General features: G+C 39.4%; 1 protein-coding gene across 1 annotated transcript in view; it reads left to right on the plus strand.

Annotated features, from left to right (window-relative positions):
* Window positions 1–18651, plus strand: part of Glb1l3 (galactosidase beta 1 like 3) — a 55775-nt gene that overhangs the window by 20758 nt on the left and 16366 nt on the right. The window contains 2 exon segments of the mRNA XM_008854199.1: window positions 1198–1279; window positions 2096–2160. Coding sequence (XP_008852421.1) covers window positions 1198–1279; window positions 2096–2160 — 147 coding nt within the window.

An 18651-nucleotide genomic window follows, 5' to 3' on the forward strand; every position in this document is an offset into this window, starting at 1 on the left:
TACCTGTCCTTTCCTCTGGGTCCTTGGACCTTACACAAGTCAAAGTGTCCTGCTTTTTTTCCTCTCTCCAGCTCTGCACCTGGATCTGCCAGGACCTCCCTGGCCTTTTCAGCTTCCCCTGCCTGGGGCACATCTTTTATTATGCAAAGTAGCCACACTCCCTCTCTGGGCACTCCATTTGGGTCCAGAACCAGGAAAAGATTTTCTAGCCTCTGGATAACCTTTAACAAATCTTCACATACCCACAAGATAGCCCCACATTTACAACATAGCTGTGGTCCAAGCTTCTGTGTGGCTGGCCTCTTTTTAGTTACAGGTTTTATAATCCATTGTGTAACCCACGTGACTATTGCTAACCCCATTAAGAGTATGGGGTTTATTTGCCTTCTCTCCTTGGTTCCTAGCAGGTGCTCCTGGATTTGGGAATCAGAGCCCACCACAGAGGCAGAGGGAACAGCACTGCTTTCCCAGACCCACATCCCCAAGGCTGTGGTTCATTTATCTGGGTGGACTACACCAGTTTGTTGCCAGAGTTTTCTCTGGGTCTCTTGCACTATCAGGCAAACCATACAACATATCTTTATGTACATTTATTATTATTGTGGGGAGGAGGGGAGTTAGTTACAAAGAAACAAACACCCAGTGCCTAGCTCTGCACAGCTCAGCTACACACTGCCCAGCTCTGCACTGTGGCTCAGAGCCTGCCATTCCAGATCACTCCTGTGGCATGCCCATAGTCACTGCTAGCTTTCACCCATGGCCCAGGGGCCAGCAGTCTCACCCCAGGTCCATAAGTGCCAGGCCATTTTTTTCTTGAGTATGCCTGGCTGCTGTGCCCCCTTTGCATTAGTTTCAGATGGCTCCACAAGCCCCTCTTTTCGCAGTTAACTCTCCGCAGTCAATTCTCCGCAGCAGGCCCCATTCCTTGGAGGAACTAGGACCCCTGGGGAACACAACCTCCCACTAGCATTATGCTGAGAACCAAACCTTAACCACATGGACGTTTAAGAAACTTTCCGGATACGTTTTGCAGTTCATACTTTCTCCACCTGTCTTTATTGTCTAATTGTCTTTTGTCTATTGTCTATTGTCTTTCCTGTCTTTCTTCTCCTGTCTTTATTGTCTAATTTCCCAATATCACCTTTTTTTCCATGGTAGTAAGAGAAGTGGGTTAATGATATGTCATTTTCTTAACAGGCTCTGGTGAAAAGAGGGATTGTAGAGATGCTCTTTACCTCAGATGATAAGAATGAAATTAGAAGTGGCTTCATCAAAGGAGGTATTAGTTTGCTCTTATTTCCATAGGACAATTGAACTCTTAGCCAGCCAATATAAATTTGTCAACAAACATCAGAGAGAACCAAACGTGTCTGTGATCCCCTTTCTAATCTCCATTGAGACGGATCCTAGAGATTTAATATGACATAAGATGAGGTTCAACATCAAAGCACAGAGTTCAAAATACTATGTGTATCATTTTTATTCTTTAAACAGAGCAGTAATGGAACTCTTCATCCTCAGTACATATGTTCACTTTTAAATTCATTTCCATGGCTAGGAATCTGGGTTGGTGCAGGACATGGAAAAGTTCTAGTCCTAGCATCCTATAGTCTTAGACTAAGTGTAGATACTTAGAAGAACCTGAAAAATGAATGACTCAGTAGAATCACTTGGTGACAGTGGTATGGGAAAATTCCAAGGTCTGAGCATGTAGGTGGGTGCAGGGAACATCTGTGAGAGAATCGTTAGTACAGACTGGCGCTGCTGTGGACTGCTGTCTTCTGCTTTTTGGTAGTTCTCTTCATATTATCATGTCCTAGAAAGTGCTAAGCATGGAGCTAGAAACCTGCATTTAGTTCCTAGGTATAATTATGGCAGACGTCTTTGGCCTGGTCCACCTCCCTCTACAAAGTGTTGATAAGTTTAACTGCTTCTGTAAGTGCTCTGTGATGTGGCAATAGCTATGACATCTTTCATGGGTTGCAAAGTGGGTTATAAGCAGTATCTTCCTATCCTTTCTGCTCAGCCTGCCCCCCACCCACCATGGCCCTGATGGTCCTGTCACAGTGTTTCAATGGCATCCTTTTCTCTACAGCATTGGCCACTGTCAATCTGAAATCATTTCAGAAGGATTCCTTTACTCAGCTTTATCAAGTGCAGGTAAGATTTTTCTAGCAATGAAGTTTTGCCTGTTCTCCTCCAAGACCTCCCTACTGGTGCACTTACTGTTTAGGGAACATGGGATGTGACAAGGAGAACACCCATCTCACCCTGAGCCTTGTGGGGGATTTTACCTCTTGGTAAGAACAGTGAGAAGGAACTTTCTTCTGCCATCACCACCTGTGGGTCGTCATTGAGATTATTGTGGAAAGTGTGAGGGGTTTATGTCAGATGAGAAGTAAATATGATCAGAGGGAGCTAATGATTTCCTTCCTCCAAGAGGACACAATTGGGATACTCATAGATGGATAACCTTCAGTTGCTTGAGCCTTTAGTAGAACTTAAGGATTCTATGGCTTGTTGCTTTACTGAAAATCCAGGGAGATGTTGGTAGAAAGAAATGGGTTTAGTCCAGACCAACTTGAGGGATGGAGAGATGGCTCAGAGGTTGCATAGTGTCTAGCCATCACAAGGCAGCTAACAACTACCTTTAACTCCAGTTCCAGGGAATCCAATGCCCTCTTCTGGCCTCCACTAGTATTGCATGACATGGGTACACTTACATGTAGGCAAAACACTCATACATATAAATTTTAAAAAATTTTATTTATTATTTTTATTTTATGTGTATGAATGTATTGCTTGCATGTATGTAAGTGCACTTGTGTCCTGCAATGCCCATGGAGGTCAGAAGAGGGTGTCAGATCCCCTGAAACTGGAGTTATGGACAGTTGTTAGCCACCATGTGGGTGCTGGAAATTGAACCTGGGTCCTCTGAACAAGCAGCCGGTGCTCTTAACTGCTGAGCCATCGCTTCAGCATGGCATAAAATTGAAATAAAAAATAGACCAGCTTTGAGGAGAGTAGACTTTTCTGTCTGAAACCTTCATTAGGGGATGGGAGAGGGAAGCAAGATTAGGTGTTGAGGCTTTTGTGGAATAACGGGTGGAAAATTTCTGAACTTGATGGACTCTTTTTCCTGTGTAAACAGTTTCTCCTTTCTTTTTGAAAGTTAAAGTTTACCTGGACCTCCGTCTCCATTTTTCTTTTCAGATAAACACACTTTTTTTTTTTTTCAGATACATTTATGTTAGTTGTTGATGAGGGAGATAACTTAGTTATCTTGTCTTTGGAATAAATACTTAAGACCTCTCTCCATGTGCAGATCCAGGAAGGATCTGAGGAGGGGTTAGAAGCACCTTCCTCTAGTGGGGTTTACTTTCTTCTGTAGTGATGGATTCAGGACTTTATTCTTAGGAATGTCAATGAGGTATTGGCAATTTATAGTCTATCATAGAGTCCTTTCTACTTTCCCCTTTAAAAGTTTTCATTATTCTTTTTCTGATTTCCTTATTTCAACCATTAATTTCACTTTCTGACGTAGTAGTACTGAATGACATTACAATTTAATAAAATGAGTTCATAAAACATTAAAAACTTTTATTATTAGTATTGTGTATGTGGGGTGTGCAGGCGCACATCAGAAGACAGCTTTGTGGACTTGGTTCTTTCCTTCCACATTTGCTTGAGTTCCAGAAATCAAACTAAGGTTGTCAAGCTTGCATGGCAAGTGCTTTTTTTACTCACTGAGCCATTTCATTGACATCATTTCCACTTTTTAACCAGCTGTTTGTCAGCCCCTTAAACTTTCTGGGTTTTTAATAGCACCTTTTCTCCAGAGTAAAAGAGGTGGAGGAGCTAATCCTTTCGATGTGAAAACCCAGGGAGAGCAAACCAATATAAAGGCATTAATATTTGGCTCAATCACTATACATAATGTGTAACCCTGTCTTTATCTTCTAATTTAAAGGGAGGGGGTAATTATCACAGAGGCTAGAAAGGCTCTTTCATACATGATTTTGAAGAGACAGAGGTCTGCTTTGAGGTAACATTATCATTTAGAGCTGAGTCATAGGTAAAGCTTAGTAGGTCTTTTGCTAAGGGTTAGCCAGTATCATTTTTAAAAAAGAAATCTATTTTTATTTTATGTGTATAACTGTTTTGTCTGTAAGTGCACTGTGTGTGTGCAGTACTCTCAGAGGTTAGAAGAGGGCATCAGATCCCCCTTAGAACTGGAGTTATAGACAGTTGTGAGCCACTATGTTGGTGCTGGGAGGACCTCTGTAAGAGCAGAAAATACTTAAAAAATTTTTCTACTTGATTTTTATGTGCATGTCATAAAACATATCTTGATCATATTTAGATCCCCACCCCTATCTGCCCCCTTTATAGCCCCTCTGACACCAGATGGACAGCAAAAACTCTTAACAGCTCAGTCACCTCTCCAGTCCCACCAGTGTCATTTTTTGGTGGGGGGGACAGGGTGTTTCTGTAGCCTGGTTTCCTGGAACCAGCTAGTGTATTAAAATGAAAGAAAGAAGAAAGAAAGAAAGAAAGAAAGAAAGAAAGAAAGAAAGAAAGAAAGGAAAAGAAAAAATATGATTCATCTTTTTTATTTTCCCTATGAATTGGGGTTTATATGATAGATGCAGTTTTTAGATTATTTGTAAATCTTTGCTCACCATTTATGTGACTTCAGAAACAAAAGATTGCTTTTTACCACTTTGAATAGAGCTTGGCACTTCAAACCTAGGAATAAGTTCCTTGAGCAAGAGTTTATCTTAATTGTTTTCTCAATTCTAATAGAATATCTGACTAGCCTGAAAAAGTGTCCACAAATACTAACAAAAAGTTAAAATTATCTGCTGTTTTGGCCATGTGAGTGTTTATTTGCCAGTCTCCACGGCACAAAGCCCTTTTATATTGCACTCCCTTCAGAGGTGTGCTTGGTTTGGTTTTAGGTTAGTTACTTTTAGGACACAAATAACATCCTTGTGTAATCTTTTTAAGTGGTCTTAAAGGTGTGGCCTCTTCAAGTACGGCTATATTAGTTAGTGCATCCATGCCATAACACATCCCTTCACGTGTGTGTTTTAAAACTGGATGCATCAGGGCTTCAGGGATGAAAACCATACTTCTGGTCATTAAGTTCCATAATGCATGAGAGTCCATGTTAATGAAGCTCCAACTCTCAGGCTTATTCTTTATCCTATTTCATGCAATGAAAGTTTAACTTAAGCAAGTCCATGTGAGATACCAAGGCCCCGATAAGCTGACTTTCACTAGCAGCTTCTTTAGTGGATCTGTCAGCTTGCCAGCTCTCTGATTTCCATTAGCTCTATGGAGGTCAAACTTCTGGTGCCCTGAGCGGTAGATTATAGTTACTTGGACCAAGAAATCAAAGGCCTCAAGTAGAGAGAATATTTCCATTGTATGTTTAGTGCTCTTATTTCCTGGATAGCAATTCTGTTCCTTTCCAAATAGCTCCATGTATATGCACTATCAGGAAGGTTTGTTTGAAATCAGTGTAGACCGTTGTTTTGGGTCGTTGTAAAATCCTATTAGTTCAATCAATTCAGCCTTTTGTGCAATGGTGCCAATTGTAGTTCATGGCTTCTATACCTTATCCATATCCAGCTTAGCAGCATCTCTTTTCCACAAAGCTGTTCCCATTTGTTGGAAGTTCCTAGTTGTAAGCAAACTGCCAGGGCTTGATCTTATAAACACAGTTTGATGGAATAAACCACACGGAGATTTCCAAGAAGTTGTATACTAGATTCAAGTCAGTTTAAAAAAAATGTATTTAAAAAAGATATCCTTTATTTTTATTTTATGTGTCTGAGTGTTTTGTCTGTGTGTATGTAAGCATACCATATGTGTGCCTGGTGCCCAGGGAGGCTAGAAGAGAAGAAGGAGTCAGATCCTCTGGAACTGAGTTAAAGATGGGTGTTAGCTGCAATGTGGGTACTAGGAACTGAACCTAGATACTCTGGCAGAACAGTAAGTGCTCTAAACCACTGAGCTATCTCTGTTGACAGTATACTCATTACACGTAAGATAAAATAAAAATAAATAAAATATTAAAAATAATTCAGTTGAGGGCACCACCAGGTGTACAAAAGGAACACTCCTAAACCTGCCTTGCTTCTTACAAACACTAGGGCTGTTAACTTTACTTTAATACTGTTATGTGCTCATCAAATGCAGTCCAACATAAGCTCTGAACCTAGCCTTCTCAGGGCTTCATAAGGAAATTTTGTTTTATTTAAAGTCAGGTGCTGAAATTTAGCAAAATCTGACTATGTCTAGGAACTCTCAGTAGTCTTCTGTTCACGGGGACTTTAGTGTTGGTAATCTCTTGTTTCCGAATGGACATCAAGCTCTGTTTTCCTTGCTTTAATTGACATCCGAAGTAATCAGCTCTCTGCTTACAAATAGATAGCTTTGCTGGCTGACACTTTATAGCCACAATGTGTCAGGATTCAGCACTAAAATGGTGTTAGGTAGACATTTTGCATAATCATGGATTGCTAACAGTAAATCATCAGTGTATTGCAGCAAGCCCCCTTCATCTTCTAAGTGCAAATCCCTGAAGTCTTTGGCTAAAATCTTACCAGAGATGGTAGGGGAGCTTTTTTAACATGGCATTTTTATCCTTTGCATACAATGTATTTTGATCATTTTCATGTCCTATTCCTTCCAGTAACCTTTCCAGGATCTCATTTCCCTACCCTCCTCCCAACTCTGTACTCCCCTTTAAAAAAATAATCCATAGAGTCCAATTTGTGCTGCCCACATACTCATGGGTGTGAGAACATCCACTGGAGCTTGGTTGACCCACCAGGGTCTATACCCTTAAAGTTAAAGAAAACTGATTTTCCCTCCTCCAGTAGCCAATAGCTCCTTAACTTGGGGTAGGGGGCTCATGAGCCCCTCTGCCCTCCATGCTGGAATGATGGACTTGCTCTTGTGCAGGTCTGACACAGGCAACCAAGGAAAAAGTTTGAGCCCCTTCAGCAACGTAACTCAGCCATGTTAGAGGAAGGCTGTTGGTATTGGATGCTTCTCATTCAAAAGCAAATAACAATTTGGCTTTGTCTTCAAGTGGGATACAAAAACAAAAACAATAAATAAGAAACATTCTTTAAAACAAACAATAACAACAACAGCAAAATTAACTGAGCCAACTAAAAGCAGTCCACCAAACAAACAAAAAATGAAAAGAAACAAAAACAAACATCTTAAAGGTCCAATACTGAAAACCATCCATTGTTTCCCTGCATAGCAGCCAATGGAGGCCTGGCATGGTGAGACGAATATACTATGTAATATCATAGTATATTCAAATCTTGAAAAAAATCCTATATTCATTTGTACGAGTCTTTTTAAACTGTCAGACTTGGACATGTCAGATGAGAGAAATTTTCACAACACTGTCTGAATTCTTCCAAAGCCTCTTAATGCAGGGATACACTTTCTTCTAAGATACTGTAATTATCATTTTAAATTCAGACTTTACTAGTTGTGTACTGATGCTTAACCAGAGGTCCCATCTGCCATCATGGTCCTACTTTCTCATGGATCTCAGGGGGAAATGTCCTTGACCATCTTCTCAGGAAGAGTGAGCAGCATTTGTAAGTTTATAGTTTTCTCCAGTTGGAACTTAAAAATGAAGATGTTCTCTTTTTGGAGAGAAAGTTATCTGAGAATTTAATTTATATAATAAATTATGTCCAAAAATAAAAGTTGGAGTTCTGGCATATGGCAGAAACTATATATTAATATGAGTTAACATAGTTGCCATGTTGATATGCCACAGGCTGGAGGAAAAATTTTTGTTACATCTCCCTTGTTACTTTTGTTGCACTCTCATTTTCTGTCCTCTTGAGTTATTTTACTATCGAGAACAAAATTGAGAACCTGCACCCAAGAGGGGATTCCCCGATATCACTTGTACCCCGGGCTCCTGCGGGGAAATTTGAATTAGCTCTCAAATATCTAGGGATACCCCCAAGCCCCTTCATTCATCATTTGATTCAGTCTTCCCCCCCCCTCCACTTTTATTTAATTATGGGCATTCATGCTTTGAGTGTTCCCGTTCCTTGGAATATGCACACTGATCTCTCCCCAGACATTTTCTTTTTTACATTTGCCTCATCCATTTGTTTTCTTTCTTCGAATTCTATATTAATGATTCTTCCTCTGTATGCTTTAAAGGCAATACCTACCAATCAAAGTAGATTGATTCCTATAGCGTCTTTCAGCTTTCGGTGTTTTCTATGACTGTCAGGGGCACTTTGTCCTATAAAGATGATGTTGAGCATCCTCATCTTCTCTGGGACTTCTGGATTAGCATCTGTGTACTTAAAATACACTTGATAAAGTCTTCTTAAAAGTTCTGTGGCATTCTTTTTTGTCTTTTATTTTATTTCTCTTAAACTCCTCAGCTTAGATAATAATTGCCTTAGTCCTTCCAGAATGTACTGCTCATAATCATGATCTAAGTTAGGAATCACCCTGCAGTTTGGATTACAATTAAGTTCTACTGATAGGATAGCTTCCATGGGGTCCTGGGCTGCTGCAGGATTTTCTTGGTGGAGATACTATGTCTCCTCAGTAACCTTTCTTGTTAGTATTCTTTTGTTTGGAGTTTGTAGAATATTTGAAAGATCTCAAATATCTGCCCAGGAAGGGTGGTGAATGATAAAAATGAGGAAAAACAAATCAGTCATTTTTCTGTAAATCATTTATGTCCTAGTTTGTTCTTCATTGCTGTGACAAAATACTCTGACCACTACCAACTTGGGGAGGAAAGGGTTTATTTAGCTTACATATTCCAGGTCACAGTTCATCCAGGAGCCCAAGATAGGAACTCAGGGCAGGAACCTGGAGGCAGGAGCTGGAGCACAGGCCATGGAGGAATGCTGCTTACTGGCTTGCCCTCCTGGCCCCTGCTCAGGCTGCTTTCTTATGCAACACAAGCCCACCTGCTCAGGGGTGGCACCACCCACAGTGGGCTGGGCCCTCCCACATAACTCATCAAGAAGATACCCCTTAGACATGGCCACAGGGTAGTCCAATAGAGGAAATTCCCCAATTGAGGCTCCCTCAACCCAGGTGTGTCAAGTTGACACTAAAGCTATCCAGCACAATTTATATGTGTCAGATTAGAACTTTTCTAGTTTAACATATCTGAAGGTAAGAATTTACTCATAGTAATAGTATAGAAATACCTTGCTGGCTGGTCCTTCTCATTCTAACCTTTGACTGTATGCAGTCTTAAAGGATATTGTCATGCCTCAAAATAGAATGTTCCCTATCCAAATTGAGGGCCCTGTTGGGTCTTCAACTATTCCTGCCTAAATTTCAAATGGTAGAGAAGACATAGCTCTGGCCACTTCTTAACTTATGGGAGCTGATTGTGCTGTGGGCTTGACACTAACTGAAGATGGATTTTGAGACTTAAAAAAATCATCCTTTCTCCCTTTTCTTCTGAGTTTTGCTGCCCAGGATAGGAACTAAATCCTTCACTCTGCTCCGAACCATCAATTTATCTTCTTTCTTGGAGTCCTCATTAAGCAATGACATGAAAGCTTATGTATGAGGAGTTTTATCCCATTTACCTAACTTTTGACAAAATGGTTCCAGTTATGAAGTAATATGACAGTTTAAAGAATGATTAGGCAGCCATTTTCCACCAGAATCTAACACATACACAGGATAATTTGGTATTACAATAATATGCCAACTCTTTCTTAGTCATAAGCCCATATCTATAATCTGTCTGGATAGCTAGTATGCAGTCCAGAGTACTGCCAACTGGTATTAAAACTGTACGTCCTATCCTCGGGGGGAAAGTTATAAGAGATGGACAGAAATGTTAAACCAAGGAAATGCATTTCCTGGGAGTTTTAGCCCTCTGGTTTTTATATTACACCAGCAATACACCCCAAACAATTGAAGCAGCTATCCAGGTCTCAGATAGTGAAGATGACTTTTCTTGCATCAGCTCATACTGCAAAGCAACCCAAACAAAGTCCAAATGGTGGCTTACACCTCAAACATGGAGGTAAAGAGCCCTAGTGTAGTATACCTAGGCTGCAACTCACCAACTCTCAAGGGAAACCAAACAACCAAACAAATGAGGTACTCCCAAAACAAGAACAAGCACATATTTGCCAAATAAGACTGAACAGGTAACCTGGGGCCCAAGCTGGAGCCCACCGGCTCTCAAAAGTCCAAACTCATTTCCTTCCACTAATGGGGCATCTGTAGACAGCCAGGGCTGTGATCAGGAAAGAAAGGCAAATCCCGGGATATGATATGTGTTCCAGGAACTTTTAGGATATTCCCAGAATTCTAATCACAGGGCTGGCTGGCCATGAGCAGCTGATTCTCTTCTTCCATAAAGATTTCTAATCCCCTCATGGGAAGAGAGTAGAGCCGTGCTGCTTGGGTCCCTGGGATCTTTCCCTTGGTTGGCTCCATTAAAACTGTGCCAGAATGTAAGATTTTTACTTGTACAATGCTCTACTGAAAAACCAAGAGCCAGAAAGCAGTGGAAAGAAATGGATTAATTCAAGTTTGGCCTCAGATGGACATCTTGAGGGGTAGATGGTTAGGTATTAAACAATTGTATAGAACAAGATATAGAAAATTCCCAGCTGAGAAGAATCCTTCTTTTCAGGGTGAAAGTCTCTTATCACCTTTTTCTTTGAGCATCATGCTGAGAAAATCTTTTTTCCTCAGAGTACAGTCTCTAATCTTTTTCTCTGAAAGTCAAAGTTGAATGTGCATCTGCAATGTGATTTCTGCTCCTAAGGCTCTGGAAACACTGCAGAAGAAGGAGGAGAAAGAATGTAAGAGCCAGAGAGACAAGACACCTGATGCTAATTAAATGTTCTAGACATGATAAGGAAGCCACATCAGCGAAATCTCCACAGTGTGGTAGTCTAACAAGATCTGTGCAATGAACAATCCAATTGACATAGCAAGGTGGATAGGAGAAATGTCTCAGGGTCCCACCTCAAGATGAAGAACTATAGGCAGTCAATGGATGCTGAGGGAGGGAGAATTAGTTTTATCCAGGGACTAGCTGCCTGAGAGATTATCTGATCCCAATTGTGCAGCCCTAAACACAGGTACACACAAGCACTACTAAAAGACATAGTACATTATACTATATCTACATATATGTAAATCTATGCATGTATATATAACAATATTAATTAAATAAGTGGACAAGAAATAGAGAAGGAGTTGGGGGCATGGGAAGAGTTGGGGAGACTGGAAGGGAAATAATACAAAAAATACAAACATATATGCAACTCTTAAAAATAAAAAAAATAAAATTAAACAAAATAAAATAAAAATCTTTAAAAACTCAAAAAGGGGATGAGCTGACAGCAGTTCATTGGCACATGAATAAATAATAAATAGCCTAGTAATTGCATTGTCATGCATTTTGACCTATGCATAAATAAAACATTGAAACGGATATTCCTTGGTATTTCAAAGTACCTAGTATTCAGTTTCTCAATAATTTTCAACTGCTTTTAAATGACATCAATAAATTGCTATTAAAACTAAAAAAAGAATTTGAGCCGGGCATGGTGGCACACGCCTTTAATCCTAGCACTCAGGAGGCAGGGGCAGACGGATCTCTATGAGTTCAAGGCCAGCCTGGTCTACAGAGTGAGTTCTAGGACAGCTGGGGCTACAGGGAGACCCTGTCTGAAAAAGACCAAAAAAAAAAAAAGTTGAATGTGACCTATGGATCAATGCCTTTATTATTTTTTTCTTTTCAGAGAATCACTACTTTTTGCAAGTCAACTTTTGTTGGTTAAGAGGGATGCTCTTATACTTGCTTCCCTGTATAATTTAGGGTACCAGGTAAAAGGGATGGGCTATGAAAAGATTGTGAGAACGATTAGAGAAATGAGTGAGGATTTTAGTCACAGGTTCCTTCCACTCTGTTTGCACTGCATGCCAAAGCTGATCAAGAGGGAAGTTCAGCCATGTTGTCTTGCTTTCTTATTTCTTATGGACTTCTAAACAACTTGAGGAAGAAAGGGGTTTTTTGGCACATGGTTTCAGAGGGTTTGGTCCTTGCTTGCTTGGCCTTGTGTGCTTAGGCAAAACATCATGGCAAACAGGAAACAGAAAGTGAGAGAAGACTAGACCAGGAAAAAAACACCCCAAAGTTCCCATCCACCCAAAGTGACTTATCCACCTCCAAAAAGTTTCCAGAAACTCCCCACACAGTACCACTAGATGGAGATCAAGCATTTAGCATATGAGCCCGCAGGGCTCATATTCAAGCTATGGAGTAGCTAACATTTGGCAAGTACTCATGTGTCAGGCACTGTTCCAAATGTATATCATTTCCCAATTCTCCCAGGACAGTGTAGCAGGTACCATCATTGACCGTTCTTTATCAGCAAGGAAACCAGGACAAAAAGGGAAGTAGAAAGGTATGTGCAGCAATGTAAGAGATTGATGACAGAGCTGGGATTTGATGCCCTAAAATAGTCACATTCAGTTGATTCAGCTGGACACCATTAGGCACTTACCACCAAGTCAGAAGTCATGTGGTAAAGATGCTGACAATCCAGGTAAGTGAGAAAACCTGGGGGAGGTCATTCTGTCTCTGCCACCTGCCACCTGCACCTGCTCTCAAGCATTCAGTGGAATAGTGACTGTTGTCCTCGTTTAATTTTTTTTTTTTTTTTTTTTGTGGAGGGAAGTATGCTAGGCATCTCTAGCCTAGCATACTTTAAAAAAAATAATTTATCGAAAATTTCAAACATGCATATAAGGTGTTTTGATCAAATCCATGCCCACTCCCTCCCTTCCAACTCCTCCCATATCTCCCCCGAAACCTTTTCTGATAACTTCATGTACCCTTCCTCCCCTCCTCCTCCTCCTCCTTTTCTGGGGCTTTTTGCTATTCTAAACATCCCCTGCCTGAAGAAAAAACCCTAAAATCTTTTAAGGATTAGATAAAAGCTCCCAAATACTTTCAACATTTTTGGCCTTTGGGACAGTGTGTGTTGCTAAGAGGCCCAAGGACATTGTGACTTTTAGCCAAGAAACTGGCTAATTTTCTTTGGGGTCTTTTTACCCTAACTGCATAGCCAATGCCTACCTCCTATTCTTATCACACCATCCTTTGAAGAGGTTACCCAACTTGTAGATAGGGAATCTAGAAGTAGACTGCTCTGGCTTCTTCCATGCTGAACAGGGATGCATGGTAAGGAAATTGGGGTACTCTTTCAGTGGGTCTATCTAAAAGATTCTCAAATTGCATAACTCTGTCTCTAAGGGGAAAAGAAAGTCCTTGAATCGTGATTAGGAGATGTGAAGGAGAAGTAAAGGCAAGAATTAGCATTACAAGTTCTATACAGGGAACTAGAAAAAAGTCAAAACATGGCAATTTTCAAATGTTCATATGAGAGTCCATTGGAATTTCTTGATAAGGGCTTCCAAAAACATCCCTCTATTGGGTTGCTCCTCAGTTTTCTTTTGTCTGCCAAGGCTGGACTCGAGAGTGATGAATTCAGGATTTGCTTTCAGGCATTTTGATAGCTGTTGAAGTGGTTGGAATCAGTGTCAGTTCCCTCTCAAAGGCTTCTAGAGAGGGGGAGAAAACAAATTTACCCATCATCTTAGAATAGCCATTGTCTCTCTTAGCTATAGGTGGGTACTACAGTATTTCAGACCAAGATTTGAAGTCTTACATCTGAGTAGCACTTTCTGATTTGGAACATAATCATCAATAAGAAATAATTATCTGAATAGCTTCTTATATAGACTTAAGCCTAATGTTTGGGAAGTGTAATCCCTTGAACTCTTACAGAAATATACTGATCACTTTACTCTTTGGTTATACTTTCCTTTTGGGTGTTTAAGACAATACAGTTGGCCCAAATAAATCAATTTATATTTACACTTAAGGTTGTTTGTGGATCTGTTCCTCAGGGGTCACATGGGCTTGGGAGGAGCCCCTGGCTCATTTCTTTTACCAGTTCCATCTATATGAAGATAAGTCAAAGGTCCTGCTTGATCATGGCTGACTTCACTTGAAGCATGGAGGAGATGTTTCCTCTGAATTGACCTTCCTCTTTGTAGACTGGACACTGGTTCAAGTCTATCTCGTGGAGTCTCCATGTCCTCCACGAACAAGAGGATAGGTGATTCTCCACAGTTACAGGACATTTTCAGAGATGTTCCAGAGTCCCCTGGAACTTACTTGTCCTTGGAGAGTAAGGGGCAAAAATTGTCCTTTAAGTCCCTCTAACCAGATTAGTATAGGCCCTAAAGTATGGCTGTTAAAGATCCAATAAGTTTAGTTCCACCAATCTGGTACTGTGAATTACCATGTGCTATGTAGATAAAGCTTGGGTAAAAAACCAGTTGTTCTCAGATAAACCTTGACTATATATATTTTGTTCCTTAAACTAGTTGACTAAACTATTACCTTAGAAATTTTAATATTATGTGTATATTATTTTTGTCTCATCTTTTATATATCATAACAAACCTACACAGACCTTCATCACTTGCTTAGGATTTCTGATTTTTTATGTCTATTTTGGAAAATATCTCCATTCCCATATCCTTTTTAGCACCTTTTACATTCTAATTTTCTTTTTTTAAAAAATTAATTGTAAGACATAATAGCATTAAGAAATAAATTTTCCATCTGTTGTGAGAATTCTTTTCCTAGGGCTACTAAGCAATGCTTATTCCCTTTTAAGGGTCTATTGTCAAGCCAATATTTGATTAAAGTTTTACTGGGGAACTGATGAATTTACTGAGCTTACTTACCGAGATAACTGAGGGGTTGCTGAGGTGTATGAATGACCTGAGGGTATGTATACTGGAAAGCCTTTGCCCAGCATGGGTCAAGCCTTCTCTTCCTAGCCTTCCCCAGACTGTATACTTTAGCCCTCCCCAAATCCGTGAGACCGTGTGTGGTTAGGGTCAAATTGCATACAGTTGGCTGGGAAGAGTGGCTGGATAGTCCGATGAAGATCCAATCACCCTGCTTGGCCCTCCTTTAATGAATGAGCACAATCATCAACAAGCACAATTCTGACAATGTTTAGCAATCATGCACACACAGCTGAAGTCATGATGATGGTAGTTATTTCACACAGACGAGACTATTGTACAGCACCATCTTATTAAAAGGACATGGTATTTAAAAGGATTTGGTGCTGTGATCCACAAATGAGGGAGAACATACATCTTTTATTTTCTGAGTCTGTGTTACTTCACTTAGTATAATAGTTTCTAGATCCATCCATTTACCTGTAAAATTTCATTATTTCGTCTTTCTTTACTGCTGAGTAAAACTCCATCGTATATATGAACCACATTTTCATTATCCACTCATCAATTGAGGGACACCTAGGCTGCTTCCATCTCTTAGCTATTGTGAAAAGAGCAGCAACAAACATGGTTGTACAAGTGTCTCTACAATAGGATGAGTCCTTTGGGTATATGCCAAGGAGTGGTATAACCAGGTCATGTGGTAGGTTCATTTTTAGTTTTTTAAGAATTCTCTACACTGTTTACCATAGGGGTTGCATGAGTTTACAATCCTACCAGCAGTGAATGAACATTCCCCTTTCTCCACATCCTTGATAGCATTTGGTATCATTTGTTCTCTTGATCCTAGCCAGTCTGATTGGTGTAAAACCACCTTAGGGTAGTTTTAATTTGCATTTCCTTAATTGCTAACGATAGTGAACATTTTTTGAAATGTTTCTTGGTCATCTTTATTTTTTCCTCTGAGAACTCTCTGTTTAGATCTTTAGCCATCTTTTCATTGGGTCATTTGGTCTTTATTTGTTTTTTGAGTTCTTTATGTTTTCTCGATGTTAAACCTCTGTCAAGAATGTCACCGGTAAAGATTTCTTCCCATTCTGTGGATTTTATCTTCACTCTTTTGATGTACAGAATCTTTTTAGTTTAAAGAGGTTCCACTTGTTGATTGCTGACCTCAATTCCTGAGCAAATTCTGTCTGATTTAGAAAATCCTTTCATACACCTATATCTTGTGAGTTACTGCCAATATTTCCTTTCAGGATTTCCAGTTTCACATTGAGGTCTTTGATCCCTTTAGAGTTGACTATTGTGCAAGGTGAAAGACAAGGATCTAGTTTCATTCTTCTACAGGTGGAGATCCAGTTTTGCCAGCACCATTTGTAGAAGAAGCTGTTTTTCCTCCATTCTATGTTCTTGGCACCTTTGTCAAATATCAGGTGGCTGAAATTGTGTGCACTCAGATTTGAGTCTTCAGTGATGTTCCATTGATCTATGTGTCTATTTTTGTGCCAGTATCATGCTGTTTTTATGACTATAGCTCTGTAGTATACATTGAGATCTGGTATAGTAATCCCCCTGCACTGCTTTTTGTGCTCAGGGTTGCTTTGGCTATCTGGGATCTTTTGTGCCTCCATATGAATTTAAGGATTTTTTTTTCTAATTCTGTGAAGTATGTCATGAGGATTTTGATTGGGATTGCATTGAATCTATATACTGCTTTTAGTAGGATGTTCATTTTTACAATATTAATTCTTCCAATCCATGAGCATGGGAGGTCCTTCCTCTCCTGGTGTCTTCCTCAATCTCTTTCTTTAGCAATTTAAAATTTTCATTGTAGAGATCTTTGGTGTCTTTGGTCAGACTTAGTCCAAGGTTTTTTGTTTTTTTGTTTTTTTGGTTTTTTTTTTTTTGCAGCATTTGTGAATGGGAGCATTTCCCTGTACTCTTTCTCCAATTGCCTGTTATTGGTATATAGAAAGGCTACTGATTTTTGTAGACTGATTTTATAACCTGCCACTATAATGAAAGTGGTGATCACTTCTAAGAGTTTTCTGGTGGAACTTTTGGGATCTCTTAGGTATAGTATCATATCTTCTCCAAAAAGTGAGCATTTGACCTCTTCTTTTCCAATTAGTAATTCTTTAATTTCCTTCTCCTATCTTATTGCTCTAGCAGGAGTTTCAAGCACTATGTTGAAAAGGAGTGGAGATAGTGGACATCTTTGTTTGGTTCCTGATTTCGAAGGGAATGCTTCCAGTTTTTCTCCATTTAGAATGATGTTGGCTGTGGGTTTGTTGTATATGGCTTTAATTATGTTGAGGTATGTTCTAATTCCCTCTAGGACTTTAAACAGAATGCATGCTGAATTTTATCAAAAGCCTTTTCTTCATCTATTGATATGACAATGTGGTTTTTGTCTTTGGTCCATTTATATGATTAATGACATTTATTGACTTATGTATATTGAACCATCCCTGTATCTCTGAAATAAAGCCTGCTTGATCATGGTGAATGATCTTTTTGATGTACATCTATATGTGGTTTGCAAGAGAATTTTTCCATCTATGTTCATTAAGGATATGGGTCTAGAGTTTTCTTTTTTGGTTGTATCTTTACATGGTTTGGATATTAGAGTGATGCTGGGAGTTTTCCCTCTGTTTCTATTGTTTTGAATAATATAAGTAGTATTGGTTGGAGTTCTTCTTTAAATGTCTGGTAGAATTTTGCTGTAAATCCATCTGGGCCTGGGCTTTTTTTAGTTGGGAGGCTTTGTATTACCATTTAAATTTCCTTATATGTTATGGGTCTGTTTAAACTATTGATCTTGGGGAGATGGCTCAGCGGTTAAGAACACTGGTTTTTCTTGTAGAAGACCTGGGTTCAAATCCCACCACCCACATGGTAGCTAACAACTATCTGCAACTCCAGTTCCAGGGGATCTGACGGCCTCCTCTGTTCTCCACGGGCATTGCATGACATGGGTGCACTTACCTACACGCAGGCAATACACTCATACACATAAAATTAAAAAAAAAAAAACCCAAAACAAACAAACCAAAAAGCTGTTGATCTCATCTTGGTTTAACTTTGGTGGTTCTTATGATTTTAGATATTCATCCATTTCTTTTAGATTTTCAAATTTAGTAGCCTGTAGGTTTTTAAAATATTCCCTTAAAATAGTCTAGATGTCTTGGGTGTCTGTTGTGATGTTTCCCCTTTCATCTCTGATTTTGTTGACTTGGATTTGCTCTTTCTTTCTTTTGGCTAACTGATCTAAGGGTCTGTTTATGTTGTTTAGCTTTTCAAAGAACCAGCTCTTAGATTCATTGATTTTTTTTTGTACTATTTTCTTTGTTTCTTTTTCATTAATTTCTGCTCTGATTTTTTTTATTTCTTCTCTTCTGCTGAGTTTGGGTTTCGTTTGTTCTTGCCTTTCCATCATCTTGAGTTCCAGTGTTAGGTCGTTTATTTGGGCTCTTTCTAATTTTTTAATGTAGGCACTTAGAGCTATAAACTTCCCTCTTAGGACTGCTTTTAAAGTGTCCCAGAGGCTGTGTTGTATTGTCCCTTTCCTTGAATTCCAGGAATTATTTTGTTTCTTTCTTAATTTCTCCTTTGACCACTCATTGTTTAGGAGTATGTTGTTTAATTGCCATGAGTTCATGTAGTGTCTAGGGCTTTTTCCAGTGCTGATTTTGAGCTTTATTGTATTGTGGTCCTATAGAATGTATGGAATTATTTCTTTTCTTTTTTCTTTTTTTGTATTTGTTGAGGTTTGTTTTGTGGCCCAGTATGTGGTCAGTTTTTCAAAAGGTT

This window comes from Nannospalax galili, unplaced genomic scaffold (genome assembly GCF_000622305.1).
Source record: "Nannospalax galili isolate Female #2095 unplaced genomic scaffold, S.galili_v1.0 scaffold66, whole genome shotgun sequence".
Lineage (NCBI taxonomy): Eukaryota > Metazoa > Chordata > Mammalia > Rodentia > Spalacidae > Nannospalax > Nannospalax galili.